We start from the raw sequence: 16,150 nt of genomic DNA on the forward strand, positions 1-16,150 counted from the left end.
TGAACTGTTTTATGGAATATTCTGGTAGGCAGTATTGCCCAGTACCCAGCACAACAGCACTCGATGAAAAATTTATTCAGACTTCATGCACAAAATCAATGCAATATCCTAAGACACTTCCCTTAGGGTAGACACTGACATGCATCCATAAAGAAATATAGTTACTTCACTGTGCATAGTAGTCCGTAACGAATGATAATGGCACAGCAAAGGCCTTGCATATATGCCATATTATCCCCCCCCCCCCTTTTTTTTTTTGCAGCCTTTACACTAGTTTCAGCTCCTACCACATATTTGCACACTGCATGAGACAAGCAGTTTCTGTGAAGCTCATGGTGGAGTATAAAAGATGATGCAGGCAATTTTTTCTGTTTTCCATTGTTTCAGTTAGAGGGTGACTGCCGTGCAGTAGGAAAAATGCTCACTGCAAGCTCAGCAGCAAGAAGCCAACAGTAGGGAGTATATATTCCCACTGCTCGCTAAAGGGTTAATGCAATGGTTAGTCAGTGAACAGGGGCCATTATTATAAATTTACGTCGCGTCAATGAGTTTTGAAAAGCAAAAACTGAACATACTGATAGACACGAGGTAAGAAAGCTCACAGCTTTCAAGCTAGGAAGTGAGCCCACAAAACCAACTAAATTTTTACAAAACAAAGCTGGGTGACCATATTTTAGCTTCACACATTGCACTGACTCCCCAGGCATCATGCACATCATTCACATTAGGCACACAAACCCGTCCCATCGCAATTCGATATTGTTTGATTCTAAAAGGGAGGACTTGCACACAGCAACACAAGAGCAGACGCTACACAATACCGAGACATGCAGCAGACCACGGTTTTATAGCCTGAACGCCAGAAACGCATCACACAGTAGCGTTTTCACAGCCAGTGCAATGTCATTGGTCTACACTATGAGATCACTGAGCCTCACAAGTGCCAATACCAGCACATATATGCGGCCTCCACTTGCAACTCACTTTGCCGGGATAGTGAAGCTGGACAAATGCACTGCAATAATGCAGGTTACATATCTCCGCACGGGTGTAGCATTGACTATGCATGCCGATGTTCAATAAAGCAAAACACAGAGCAGAATTCAATATAAATGTCTCTTCCGTCGTTTACCAATTACACTAACATTTTGCGATGCCTCCACCAAATTTGTCTGATACAGTATTGTACAGCGTTTCGGTAACCCACATCTACGTTCACGCTTTAATATTATTAATGCAGCCTCGTACAAAGTTTCTACATATACACATATATACAGGGTGCAAGTGCAAGCAGTAAGACTTAAGAAACTCACATAAGTGCTTGTTTATAATCACACCGGTAAAAAAAAAATTCGGCCTTTGAAAACAAGTGCTAAGGATCACCGTCAAAATCTTCAGCTGTCAGGTATCGGTCACTGGCTTGTGCAACTATAGTGCAATTATAAACTCCCTGCACACAAGGAATTCTCTAAAACAAGACCTCAAAGTTCTTAGGATTGATGTGCATGTGCACAACCACACATCCAAGCAACAATTTTGTTCCCTCTAGGAGAATGAACCCACATGTGTGCTTGATTTTTTTTTTTAACATGTAGAAAAAAAATGGAAAGATTTTCTGCAAATACAGATGGTGTCTCAAAAGTTGAGCTACTTCCCACTTGTCTTACAATGACTAACATACACAGGAATAAAACTTTTACGAACATAAAGCTGTGGAATTTTGGTGGTAAACCCATGGTACTCGGGACCATGCGTAATATTTTAATGTGACCAGTAGTCCAATAAATATAACTCTTGTTAAAGGGACACTAAAGGAAAATATTAAGTTGAGCTAGATGAATAGTTTATTCGTCTAGGGGCCGATCATCATTTTCTGTGTGCCCATACACCACTTTGTTGCTTAGGAAACTGCTGCCGAAAGCCCCGCTGCTAGTCCTCAATTTGAACCGCCCGCGCCACAAAGGGCGAGTTACCGTAATCTCCTCCCTCTATATCTCACTCTGTGAATCAGCCAGTGTTGGCGTCGCATATGAGGTACCATATCCCACAACAGGTGGCGCCACTCCTATTTCCCATTTTTGTCATTTTCTTGTTTAAAGAAGGTCTATTCTCGCTACAAATGACGAACTTGTTATTAAAGATCTTCCAATCTAACTCAACTTAATATTTTCCTTTAGTGCCCCTTTAAGCTTCCTTCAACTTCCTTTTATTGGCTAAGCACTTAAAGAATAGACAATGTAAACTGGCAGCAACATTAATACGTATTACACAGCATTTCATTATTATTATTTTTACTTGCATATCTGTCACTCCATACTGCTTACTAATTTCTTACGCTACACTATGGCGTGAAATTGTGAAATGCACAAACACTACTATGCTTTGACAATGCACTGCATACTTGCCTTTTTCAATTATAACACAGATTTGCACAAAGTGTAATTTCCATTCACTACACCAAAAGGTATCATGATCACCGGATGCTTTAGCTTCTTCAAGCACACATGGCCTTCATAAAAATCTATAGCCTGTGTATATATATATATACCTATACATACATATATCCAGGTACTCTTAAACTAACCAAAAGTATCTATAATCAAGACTTCCTTTACCCCGACAACTCATTCACTGGGAAGGAAAAAAACAGGTAAAAGAGCTGGGCTCGGTGACCAAGATTCACTGGAAAAGCAAGCCTTCCACACACCGCACATGCTACAGGCAAAGACAAGAAACCCAGAAACTTGGCCACTAAAGTATGCCTTCACTAACAGGTGCTTAAAAAATCAGGTGGAGCATTCTAACAGTTACAGTGGAGCACAAACCAAACGAAAATTGTGAGGCCCCAAATTACACTGTGCTAAAGGACAGTACATTTTGGTTCATTACAACAATAGGCATTAGCTGAGCACAGAACAAAGAAGTGAACAGTAAGAAGACCAAAGCTGGAATAACGTAAAACTGTTCCAATCTGTTTTTATTCCAAATCTGCCATTAAACCTCCACAATAGGCCAAAATGGCTTCGGCCAGCCCGTATGGGCGGGCACCATGCACATATGGGCGGAGCCCAAGCCCTTTTGACCTATCATGGAGTGCTAATGGAGGATTTGGAAAACAGGTCGGAATAGTTTTGCATTATCCCGGCTCAGTACTGCTCCTTTCTGGGTCTTGCATTCATCCAGTCTTACCCTATTTTCTAATGCAACCTGATTACGCCCAATGACAACATGGCATGGCAACTTTGACAATCAAGTCACCAGTATTCTCTGGTTGCACATCGATCACCTTATGCACGGAGAAGGCTGTGCTGCAACCTACACGTATGTCAAAGGCTGAAAGCCATGTCAATGCCATTTGAACACAGTGTCACTGCATTACAGCAGATTCTTTACGAAGAAAATAAAAACCTTCAAAGTGTCATATCACAAAGAAATCTGCACTAGCGATGTTGGAGCATTGCCAGGTACTTAACTATGACCCAAACACCTGCCTGCACAAATAATAGCTCATCTCTGTATCTTAAAAACACCGAAGTTTCGACCTTGCAGTCTTTTCAACCCAAGGTATTAAAAACGAAACACATTCCTTAAAAAAGGCTATCAAAAAAGACTAATGCACACATACATACATAACATATGCACGCACGCATGCACACACACACACACACACACATCTTTTAGACATTTATATTGCCACAGGAGTTTTAGCTGTCTAAAACTTCTCTCCCAAATACGCCTTTTCTCTACCACATGGCTACTGCCCACTTGCCATGGATCAAAATTCAAAATACATCCAAAAATTGTCCAAAAATGATCCCCTAATAAAAGCGCAGTGCTTGTTTACAGAGTGCTTTCCATCAGCAGTTTCATTCTCAAAAGCAAACTGCATTAAAGCTTTTTGGCCACATGCTGCAGCCAATTGTCGGCAACCACTGTCAACCAAAAGAATTAACTGTGAGCAAGACCCGAATAATACAAACAGCACGCTGTGTAAGCTCCTGTATTCTTTTTTTAACTGGATGATTGAACTAGTCCAACAAAGGTCTGCCTCCTCAAAGGCAAAATGTCTGGTCAACGTTTGAATAAATACAGAACCTTGCCATAGCAAAGCACGCCGCTAACTCCACATACAGATTTATGCACATTTACAAACACACGGCAACACATTACACAAGTATGTGGGTGAGAGAGAGAGAATGCCAATGGTGTGGTGAAATAATGAGGGGGGTTCACTTGTGCCCGTGGTGGCACCCTCCAAGCAGTGGGGGGAGGGGGGCAGAGGTGAGTTGTGGGAAGTGGCAGGTGTGTGTGTGAAGGGTGGAGAGAGCCGGACCTAGATGTGGGTCGCCTCCTGTGTATCCCAATCCTCGTCGTCTGTAGTGTCACTGTCAGAGCCTGGCCCGTCAATATCACTGCTGGGATCATCACCCCCACCACCCGAGGGGCACAGATGGCTTGGGGATACAAATTTGAGTGACACCTGGACAAAACAATTTAAGAATGTTACAAGCATGAAGTCCATTGATATCTACAATAAATCATTACAGTCTCTACAAACACCCACAAGAGGGCTCACTGTAAGCAAATACAGTCCAGTAATTCATAATCACCCCATTCCAGCTTCTTGCTCAAACAATGACGGCGCCAGTCAATGTTCAAATGACAAAGTGCAAACTGCACATGCTAATGCTTGTCTGTTTCTGCACTGTTTCATCATGAGAGTTGCATCTACATTTTCTATCTCATAAAATGTGCAAACTGTACAGATGCACACTGACTGCAGAACTACTTCAAAACTGACCATTAGAACTGAGTTGCAGGAAAGTTAATTTTACCATTACAAAAAAATGTCTGAGCCAGTGTGTACATTTCCGTGCAGGTACGTACAATCTAATGATTGTTTTGAGCAATACATGAGTCATGGCAGACACTGTACAAGGCATCAAGATGCACAAAATGGCCAGTTTCGTCTGCAATATGAGAAGCAAGAGGTCAAAACAATGAACACAATGCTGGCCATGCATGTCATGTGCATGCTGCTGTGAGTTGCTTGAATGGATCAGTGACTGCCCTCGGTCGTGCTTCTGCAACGCTAGCTTGCAGCAAAAATGTCTCGAACTCCATCTCCCCAACTACAAACAGTGCAGCAAAGTCCAGTGCTCGTGTAAGCCAATCAGCAATGAGAGCTGACTGTGTGTTCTGAAAGGGAAGAAGGCTCAACTCTTGTGCACTGCTAAGCCTTCCAACAAGCTTCCATTCAGCAGGCGTCGCACAAAGGGCAACTACAGGACGGAGGAGTCCTTTTGATTCTCTATTCTGGTTGTATGTTCTCCATTGCCATACCTGCCAACCTAGCAACATAAAAATTCAGGAGACCGTCGCGCAAAGGGGGGGGGAGGGGGGGGGGGTAAAAAAATTTTGCCACCGTGTGAAATGGCGCACGTGGTACAGAGTCCACACTTGTCCCCTTTCCGCGAAGTGACAAAGCATGGAAACTCAGTTGTGTATGATATCATAAAGCGCCGTCTATCGCTCTAACTAAACTCGGGGAAACAAAAAGTAGTTTGGCATTCCGCACTTCAGTCGACAACCTGACAAAGCCAAAAGCGTAGCGCACTCACGATCATTTAACGAATGGATTGCTAAAGACACATTGCCTGAGCTTACAATTGCATATGAAACCAAAACCCCACTTGCGGTGTTGGCAACAGCCAGAGCCGTCAGATGCAGCGTCATTGCCATCACAAGATGGTGACAAAGCACGTTTTCGTGAAGGTAGCTGTGGGTTCCTTTTGTGCTCGACTACAATCTGGAGTGGTATTCTTGGTGAATCACTTTCGGACATACTAACACTTTCATGAGATTTCACGTGACTCAGCACCACATGCATCAGCATATACGGCTGCCAGTGTTTCTGGCTCCGTGCCAAGCTCGCTATCAGTGCACAGTGCCAGGAATGCTCCCGGCTGTATACATAGAGAACTCCGATGCACTCGCGAAAATCTCGTGAAAGTGATCGTAGTACATCTCTAAAAGTGATCGCTCGAGTATACTGCCCCTATGTGCTTCGTATCTGTGACCAATGAAGCGCAAACGGCGACGACAACATGCCGGTTTCATTATGAAAGCTCATTAAAAAAATTTTTTCTTCCTTTAGTGAAGGTAAATTCTGCACATTTCATTTCTTGCGATTGTGAATGTGGGGGCATGCCATATTTTTAAAAATAAATTGGGCGCATGGTACATTCAAGTTCACTTTTATTTTCTTACTTTTAAATCCATGAAAATTGGGTGCGCGACAGATTCGGAAGTGCGTTAGAATTGTGTAAATATTGTACTTTTGTGTTTTGTTTAGGGGACACTCCTTGCTGCTCATGCCATAAAGACGTATTTTTTTCGCGTAAATTTTTTTTTCTTCAATTCTGGTACTTGCAGCCCACACTGTGAATTCCAAAAAGCTGATGACAGTTGCCTGTTGAATCGCACGGCAATAGTGTTCTCAATATATGTTAGGAGGCAAGCTCTGCGAATGCTGTATTACTCGCAGGGACAAGAGTAGAAGAGAATGGTGGAACAGCCCTTGAGCTTGTTGCAAAAGTGCTTTTTTTTTTTTGGTGCGACTAGATGTTGCCCCACTTTTGGCCAAAGAATGGTCAGTACTTCTTAAGAATGCATTTCCCAACATATCTTCCTGCTATGGCGCAACACAGCTTGTTTCTTGTGTGGTTATGGACAGCATTAGCCAACTATCACCACTTGTGCACAGAGTACATCCCTTCCACATATGGTGGCTGTGGCACACCATACATTACTGGTGCACCCTGCAGCCGTGGTAGGTGTAACCAAGTGGTGGATAGTTAATCACGAAATGGGCACTGAAGTGGGCACTGAAGTGGACTGGTGGGTGCTAAAACCACTGTCGCCCACATGGGGAAGAGGTCTGCTTACCATCTTGGTGCTGTCACTAGGTCATTTTTTTGCAATATCCATCTCACAAATTATTTTTTCGCTGTACTTAAAATTTCCATAGTAATTAATACCTAGTCATCCCCTTTTCTAACAAGTCCAAGTTCTCCCAGTGTTTACAGCTGCTAAGCAATCTGCTTAAAATTGATACGTACGCTCAACTGCACATACGTTTGCTTACCCTTTCGTCATTGTCAGTATATTCTACATACTACCACAAATAGCTGCACCTAGGTTCCCAAAATGAGTAAAAATCTGTGTACCCACACCAGTTGAGAATAACAGAGGAAGTGCACACCTTGAAGTCTTTACTGAATTTGCTATGAGTCTTGTCCTTGTATGCCTTGTCAAGGTCGTCCTTGCACAGGACTAATGTCCTCACCTCCTCTTCTCCCCCATTGTGAACCCTGCAGTAGAAAGCAGCAGAAGGTTTTACACAGGTAGGTACACAGAAATTCATGCTACAACAATAAATCAAAGTTTGAAGCTGGGCTAACTGGTTTTCATTCAACATGACAAACAGCAAAAACAGTGGAATAAGAGATAAAAACAGGACAAAGCGCATGCATCCTATTTGTGTCACACGTGCCCTGTTTATACCTTGTCCCATCTGTGTTGTTTGCCAGGTACAACAATAAACGCTGCTTGCACACTGCCACAAGGAAACTAAAAGTTTTCCCACCTCACAAACGAGCAGCTTAAACATTGACAGTCAAACTTGCATGTAAGCTCTAATCAATATGCAGTGGAGCTGACAAAGAAGTGATATAGCAGCAGAGGAGGATAACAGCCATGTACGTATTTAAAAAAAAAAGGGGGGGGGGAGGGGGGGGGGACAAAAAGCTTCAGGCTTCTCAGCAAAGTCCAACATGCGACTGGAATACCTGAAGAAACCATAGCGAAAATTAATATATCTTGCCAGTGTAATTGGATTCATGTCTGTTGTCTCAGTGTATATCGTCAGATAACAGTATAGGGTTGACAGAGGATGTTACATAGGTTAATATAAACACAATGCCCTGAAATAAGGCTGTCATTAAATTTCTACATGCACACATGCATGTATGTATGTTTTCTGCACTACTGCTGAGGGATTACATATCATAACTTTGCTTCTCTAAAAGCAGGCTATTTAAAGTATGAGGCTAAGTCGAGGCAAACATTTTTTAGAAGAGGAAGAATGCATATTAATAGCCTAGCTTGTAGAGCACATCTTGTTAGTAAAACCACCATCTTATATATGTAAAAATTTTTAAACTTTTTATTTAAAATATTTTTAACAAGAGAGGGTCTCAGACCAGCCCCCTAGCTTTAATTTAGATCATCACAACAAAACAATTTTTTACACTCACAAGTGAGCCTTTGAGCTACGCAGTGAACCAAAACTTAAATTCTGGGGTTTTACATGATAAAAAAATGTGGTTGATCCCTCTTATATAGGAATCGGTATAGAACACGAAAGTGAAACGTGTCTTCACAGAAGTAGTGTAATGTTTATTGCACATTGATATATAATGTCTATTGGTGTTTTGTGGCTAAAGCGCCCTTAGGCGTTGATGCACCCACGCTGACGCCTGGTGGCACGTCTCCTCCATCACGACTACCAACGTCGATGACCATGAGCAACCGTCGTGCATATGGAAGCTGCACTACGCTGCACACGCTAGCACAACGCGAAAGACGAAGCACGTAACTGACACACTAATACAACGCGCAAGACAAAGCACGTAACTGAATCGTCACCGAGTCAAATCAGCGCGTACAGCGCGTCGTAATTGCAGCCTCCGCGATCAACTTCAGAAACATTTTCAGAGCTAATTGCGGAGGCCACGCTCCGCTGTGCTGAGTACGGTGAACGCCACCTAGGTGGCGTTGGTAGTGCTTCTTGATGCCAGCGTCTCTTCGAATGCTGGCATCAAGGCGTCGTAGTGCTGAGACCACCGAAGCGTTCACTGTCGGTGCGCGTTAGTGTCATAATGCAGTACTTCTCTTTTCTGCTCGTAGGCGGCGGCACCGCCCCGAGCAAGAGCGCGGGTACACGGAGGAGTGTTAGATATATAAGGCGCGTCTGTGTAGCTCTCTGCAAATGCGTTTGTGGCGCAATGGGTTAAACGCTCGGCGATCTATCGTCGCGGACCGAGAGGTCGTGGGTTCGATTTCCAAATTTTGCATGTTTGTGGAACTTTTTCTTCTGGTTTCTTTCTTTGTATTATGTTCTATGGCGTATTTCCGTGACGGAAATACGTCAGTGAAGTCTTGGTGGACCCCGGCATAAAACACTTTCGTGTTAAAAAACTCTACATTATGATCATGAAGCATGCCACAGTGGGGGATTCCTAAATAATTTTGACCACCTGGGGTTATTTAACATGCACCCAATGCACGTACAAGAATGTTATTGCATTTTGCTGCCACTGAAATGCAGCCGCCATGGCCGGGATCTGATCCCGTGCCCTCAGGCTTAGCAGAGCAATGCCAAAGCCACTAGGCCATCGCAGCGGGTCAATGAACCAAAACTAATGAGATCTCAAGAATCCTGGGAGCGTAAAGACGAAAAAACAAAAAACAAAAAAAGCTGTTCTGATCGGTATGGCATGCATAAAATCATACAACTTTATTTTGTTGCAGACCACTACACAGAACTATGTCAGAAATAAGTGTGCAATGTTTCAGTAAAAAATATTTATTAGAAAAGAAGTTACGCTTGTTGGCTTATGGAAGAATTGTAAAAAAAAAAAAAAAAAGGTTCCGCAAAAATCAACATAACAGATTTGAAACACCTTATCACAACCAGTGTTTCGAGGACAAAGACACTGCCAGCACAGTTTCACCGCCACCAAGGCCCTCCTAGTGAGGAGGAAGGAGACTGTCTTGTGCAGTTTTAATAAAAGAAGAAATTTTAAATTCAAAACTACTGGGTCTCGACGTTATTGCGTTCAGGTCCCGACAACATAAATTGCACATAAAGCACATTCATAAGGGCTACAATCCCTTAGATTTAAAGCTCATATCCTCCTGACTCTTCTTCTCGTCTGCTGTTGCCCATGTGGCACCAATTTTTTTTTTTCAAATTTTTTTTTTTCTAGCTGGTTTTGCAGGGTCAATACTATGACAGGAGGCTACCACAATGAGCAGTTAGTGAATTGTGAGACAAGCTTTGATTGTGTAAAAGCACGGTTCTCACTTGTCTCAGCATATCAAGTGTGCCTCTGATGACATTGTTGAAATGACAAAGCGTCATATAGAGTAAACTTGAAGGTAGGAAGGCTCACGTACATGTCCTTGAGTCCCTTTTACCAAATCATACCATCTAAGCACTCATTCAGGGCAAGGCAATGCTTGACAGAATGCTAAGATCCATGATCATTTTCTTGTAGGGAAGAGCTTGACTCCAGATTACTGGAGCCATCCTCCACATTACGGAGTTTTAATGCACTTTTTAAACCACTCACACTGCAGGTTGTGTCCTGCACTGCGACTTCTGTGTAGTGATTCATGGCAAACTTAATTTTCCTCCACAATGCGCTCCCCACTTTACCATACTTGCTACCAGTATAAATGACAAAACTACAGCTACAAACACAACCAAATAAGGCGTGCATATGTGTGCATCTTTGTATGCACATGCGTGTATATTTATATATGCATATGGGTACATATCCATGTTAGTATGCAGATATGTGCCTGTCATTTTAATCAATCATGTGGACAACACTTTCTTGGTTGTCACTAATACCGGCTACTGGCCCCTTGACCTCCGTCAAAGCAGCTCTGTGATGCGATAGGTACGAGCCACATCAAAACACCTTTTGGAGCAGCTAAAACCTCCCTTTGGACCAGCATGTCAGCCTCTTGGAGCAGTCGCCCAGCCACACGTTTTCGTACGTAAACATTAAGTCTAGCTATCTAGAGCAGTATTGCCACGCTCTCCAACGAGAATCTGTATATTCACACGCACAAGCAGATGCTTGTATAGGATATCCCAGAGGATAAAATTCACATAATGATCTTCATTTTCCTGTTAACAGCTTTAAGTTTCTTCAATTCTGTGGCCCCAGGCCTCCTAATGTATAAAAACGCTTTCCAGGTTACAATTCATATGAGTATGTTTTTCAAGGAGGCTTTCCCAGATACTGTAGCCACATCGAAACACCTCGGAACACCTCGGAGCCACATCGGAACACCTTTTGGAGCAGCTAAAACCTCCCTTTGGACCACCATGTCAGCCTCTTGGAGCAGTCGCCCAGCCACACGTTTTCGTACGTAAATATTAAGTCTAGCAGTATTGCCACGCTCTCCAACGAGAATCTGTATATTCACAAGCGCAAGCAGATGCTTGTATAGGATATCCCAGAAGATAAAATTCACGTAATGATCTTCATTTTCCTGTTAATAGCTTTAAGTTTCTTCAATTCTGTGGCCCCAGGCCTCCTAATGTATAAAAACGCTTTCCAGGTTACAATTCATATGAGTATGTTTTTCAAGGAGGCTTTCCCAGATACTGTAGCCACATCGAAACACCTCGGAACACCTCGGAGCCACATCGGAACACCTTTTGGAGCAGCTAAAACCTCCCTTTGGACCAGCAAGTCAGCCTCTTGGAGCAGTCGCCCAGCCACACGTTTTCGTACATAAATATTAAGTCTAGCTATCTAGAGCAGTATTGCCACGCTCTCCAACGAGAATCTGTATATTCACACGTGCAAGCAGATTCTTGTATAGGATATCGCAGAGGATAAAATTCACGTAGTGATCTTCATTTTCCTGTTAACAGCTTTAAGTTTCTTCAATTCTGTGGCCCCAGGCCTCCTAATGTATAAAAACGCTTTCCAGGTTACAATTCATATGAGTATGTTTTTCAAGGAGGCTTTCCCAGATACTGTAGTGTCCAAGACAAGAAGCAGGCTTCGTTTCAGTACTGGAAGCACGAGCTGAGTAAAGTTCCAAGGCATTGTTCGCACTTTCAGTAAAAGGTAGGTGTGGAAGTTGTGGGGAAGTGATGTGCTTATTCGTTGGCTGATGTGCAGAATCCTTAGGCTAATGGTTTCTTGCGGTCTATAAAAAACAGGAGAAAATAAACAATAATCTGGGGCTTTGTGCCCGAAACCTACTCTATAAATATGAAGGTTGAGGCAATGGAAGGCACCATATTAAATTTAACAAGTTCTTTAACATACACTTCTTTAAGTACACACATGTTCTTACGTTCCACGCATGCTGGAACCAGGTTGGTGCGGCTGAGATTCGAAACCACAAGTATCAGAATTCAATAGGCACTATGCTACTGAGGTGGGGAGAATAATTGATGAAAAATTTTGCCCTCTGCCATACATTTAAATTAAATGTACTGCATGTACTGTTCTGATTATCATTTTGAACAAATATAAGCACACATGTTGTGAAAAAGCAAAGAAACGGCAAATTACATTCGCATAATTCAATTAGGCCTCAAGTTAAAGAACTTCTGCCTTACAAAACCTGTAATTATATTTGTTTTCTTCTCTCTATGTTTACAACACTTAAAGGACTACTCTTTCCTCAACTTAGTTTTCTCGCAGTACGGTTTGCGTATTTTTTGCTGAAAAATTCAAAACTTCTATGCATACTTGCAGTGTGCACAGGCTACAATCTTGCAGTAAAAGGGATAGTTTGATTTCCCCGTATTTTCCTGTCCCCATTATTCCATGGTAGCAGTATCAGCATTTGTTGATTTGGAAGTATTTTGTTACCTACCTGTTAATCAAGTAAAGCCCTGCAACAGGGCATTACCGCAAATCATGAAGATGCAACTGAAAAGCACACCTATAATCCATCTGAAACTGCTTTTAAACATCGCAATATGGTTTTGCGGCGGCATGCATGGCACCCCATCCTCATGGCGAACAGCGAGTATCTATAGCCCCTTCAGTCATGAATTATGATCGACTGTCGATAAGGGTATGAAATTTACATATTTTATGCCAAAGTGCTGCAGACTCCATTAAGAGCAAGTCAAGGGGGTAGAATGACTCTTCCTGCATTTTATGATTAGTCACCATAATTACAGTGATTAAGTACCTAATTCTTGTGCACTCAGTAATGATACGTTTCTTCATAAAAAAGAATTGAATCACTAGCTTAAATTACCTGCACAAGTTAATTGTTGGTTGCAAGCATTACTAGAAAGAAGAAATTATTTCACAATTGCTACAGGAACGTCCCATATCACACCTCCCACCAAACACTGTAGTGCCTTTTCCAAAGCAATCTTTGGTGGCGATAGATTTCCCTCAGAAGTAAAATGAAGGTACTTGAGGTATGCAGAACGTTCAATTTACCCTAAGCTTAATTTCTGTGGTTTATTCCTTGCCACAACTGCACAGGAATGGCAAAAAAAAACAAAAAAACATGGAGGACGCTTACACTTCGACGTGATAGAATTCAAAGATCCCTGACTGCTTATCATGTTTCCTGGCAAGTGTAGCTTATGTAACCCCAATGTTTACCTGGAAACGCTGGCAGCGAACGCTATGCCCCAAGACGAGCTTTCTGGTTCTTTTTTTTATTTTTATCCCACATGGCAAGCACAGCCGCTGCCGCGAATGCACGGGGCGCACCGCTCCCGCTAAGACAGACCTCAAACAGCAGCTGGAAAAGGGGGTTTGTGTTTCGAGTTTCCGCGTAAAATAATTACAAACTGACAGTATCATGTCTGTAGGTTGTGTGTAAGTCGTACTTCACAAATTTTCTGACACATTTTACTTTGAGAAATTTAATTAGTTCAGTAATGCCTATGTACCACGCGGAGGGCCTGCGTGGTTCAGGATGCGTGGTTCAGGATGATTTTTCGCTAACGGACAATGCCACCGACGCCGACACCAGATTTTCTGCGACGCGGGGCCCTTAACGTCGCATTAATAAGTCGCGTACACAAATGTGTACACTGCTACTGAAGGGGACAGTTTTCTTTTGATTCAATGCAAAGCAACCACAGTAGCCATTCACCAGCAAAGTGAAAGACGCGTTGATTTCTACCCAAGTGAATGCATCAAAGTCGCTGACTACCGCAGTACTTCACTATGTTGCCGGCCACTGGAGAAAATTGCCCATCGTTTATCACCCCCCTCTCGTAGCCACTTCTGTTCCTGTGCAGTTTCATACTAGTTCATTCAACAAGGCCACAAGCATTTATCATTTGCAGGCATTAAGCGAAACTGCAGCTTTCGCACGGGTTTTCTGTAACATACAAACGAATTCCTTCACGATATAAAAGAATGTTTATACAGTATACATACACTCTTAGGCTTCATGGTAGACAACGGTTGTCCAATTCTAATGCCAAATTTCTGATGTTCTTTAATAATGATTCACGTGCATCCGTGTCAGTACATGATGGTTTCATGCAAGCTAGCACATTTTCGTGCGCTACAAACCCTTTGTACAGTCGTGAGCAAAAGTATACGGACCACAGGGTCGCCGGAAAAATGGAATTTCTTCGTAATTTATAAGCATGAACTGGAATTAATGAGTACACTGAAAAGTTCGCAACACCAAGTTTAGACTGCAGTGCTCAATTTCAAGTTGCGTTCTTAGGTAGAGGAGAAAATTTGCTTTTTCGCGCAACCCCTGGTCCGTATACTTTTGCTCACGACTGTACATGGGCAAATGTTTCATGCGTGCTCTTGCTCCGTAAAGTAAACAATGATGCAGTTCACAGCAAAGCATGTGTCTCAATACTGGCCTCACTGTTTGCGAGATGTAGTGTTGAGGCACATGTCTCTGTCCCTGTAGCTGCCGCACAAATGGTAATTAAACTTAAGGCTATTATAAGTTGTATCCATCAAGTGGCAAAAGCTGCGGTTTCGCTTGCTCATCGCGGTGCCACACTTTTTCACACATAGTGAAGTGTGTGTTAGGTCAGCTAGTTATCACCATCAGCTAGTCCAATATTGTCCTCTGGTGAGTACATGGCTGCTGGCCTTCAGAAATTTTTTTACCTCCGGAGCACTCGCCTTACTACTCTCACGACAACTAAAAATTGAACTACAGTCATGGGAGGCAACAGTGAGAGATTTTGAGTTTTCGCAGTTTTCTCTTTCTCCAATAGACCGATAAAACGACATCATGGTACAGGCTCAGCATAAATTACCCAAATTTTTGTCCAAATGCAGCAGGATGTAGCAGGTTTCACCTCTTAGTACAGTTTAGCGTAATTGGTGCTGCAATCGATTCACTGCAAGCTGTACGATTACAGCTTCTTTGCCAGAGAGTCCTTCAACACGACTTCTACAGCAGAGCTGTTATACGCTAGGTTCTGGTGGTTTGTGTGCGTAGGCAAAAAAAGATGGCGGCCACCCCAGAGCTCACGACTGGCCGATAAACGGTGATAAAACTGGTGATTTATCACTGGTGATAAAAGCGTATCGCCGGGTATGCCCCAGCTAGCTGCATTTAATAGCGAGAAGTGTCCAAACATACTGTGATAAAAAAAATATCTTAATAAAAAAATTAAAACCAGAATAGACACTGTTTAGTATGGATTGTGATTTGTTGATGTCACGGGCTCTATAGGCAAACCACATAACCTTATCTCAGATCCCTTCCACGCGTGCAATGGGTAGGCCGTGTGTGGTGAGGACTGCAGAAGAACAGCGTGCTTACGAAGAACACCGCCGTGAACAGAAGAGGGAATGTGCGTGGCGACGGCGGGCAGCACGTAATACAAAGATTGTGCCGCAAACGCCAAGCGTATGCACGTTTGGTTGGATCACCCCTCCCAACTCCACTCCCATCGTAATTGTGGGTGATTTAAACATAGACATGTCTCGACCAGATGGAAAGTGGTTCGTTGCTTTCTCTTGGAAAGGTTCGGCATTCAATGTTACATAAACATCAGTGTAGCCACGACGTGTCATCGGTCGTGTATAGACCTCACATACAGCTCTGGTGGTCATCCACCTTCAGAGTAGAATGGCTCTGAAATTTTTTTTTATGTAGTGTAAATAAATGTGGATTGAATTGAAATTGAATTGTACACAATGATGAAACGTATTAACCAGACAAGTTGTCTCGTGATGGCAGATAAACAGTGCCGTAGGCACTGACAAGTATGCTCCGTTTTCCATCAAGTTATTTCTACGCTATTACTAGGGTTTTTGTGCCTCTAATGTTGTGAGAGTAACTACAGAGACTTTTTCTGACAAGT

At 42.7% G+C, this 16,150-nt stretch overlaps 1 protein-coding gene across 3 annotated transcripts in view; it reads right to left on the reverse strand.

The window, feature by feature from the left end:
• Window positions 1-1,595: 1,595 nt before the first annotated feature.
• LOC119436865 (phosphatidylinositol 3,4,5-trisphosphate 3-phosphatase and dual-specificity protein phosphatase PTEN-like) overlaps window positions 1,596-16,150 on the reverse strand; it is an 86,055-nt gene continuing 71,500 nt past the window's right edge. The window contains exons 11-12 of one of the 3 annotated variants that reach the window (XM_049660051.1): window positions 7,265-7,373; window positions 1,596-4,480 (exon numbers count right to left, since the gene is read on the reverse strand). In XM_049660051.1, coding sequence (XP_049516008.1) covers window positions 4,334-4,480; window positions 7,265-7,373 — 256 coding nt within the window. In that variant the 3' untranslated portion in view covers window positions 1,596-4,333. Of the gene's footprint in view, window positions 4,481-7,264; window positions 7,374-16,150 lie in introns of those variants that run through there. The other 2 variants (XM_049660050.1, XR_007464780.1) reach the window with 2 other exon arrangements.

The sequence above is a fragment of the Dermacentor silvarum genome, chromosome 1 (assembly GCF_013339745.2).
Source record: "Dermacentor silvarum isolate Dsil-2018 chromosome 1, BIME_Dsil_1.4, whole genome shotgun sequence".
NCBI lineage: Eukaryota > Metazoa > Arthropoda > Arachnida > Ixodida > Ixodidae > Dermacentor > Dermacentor silvarum.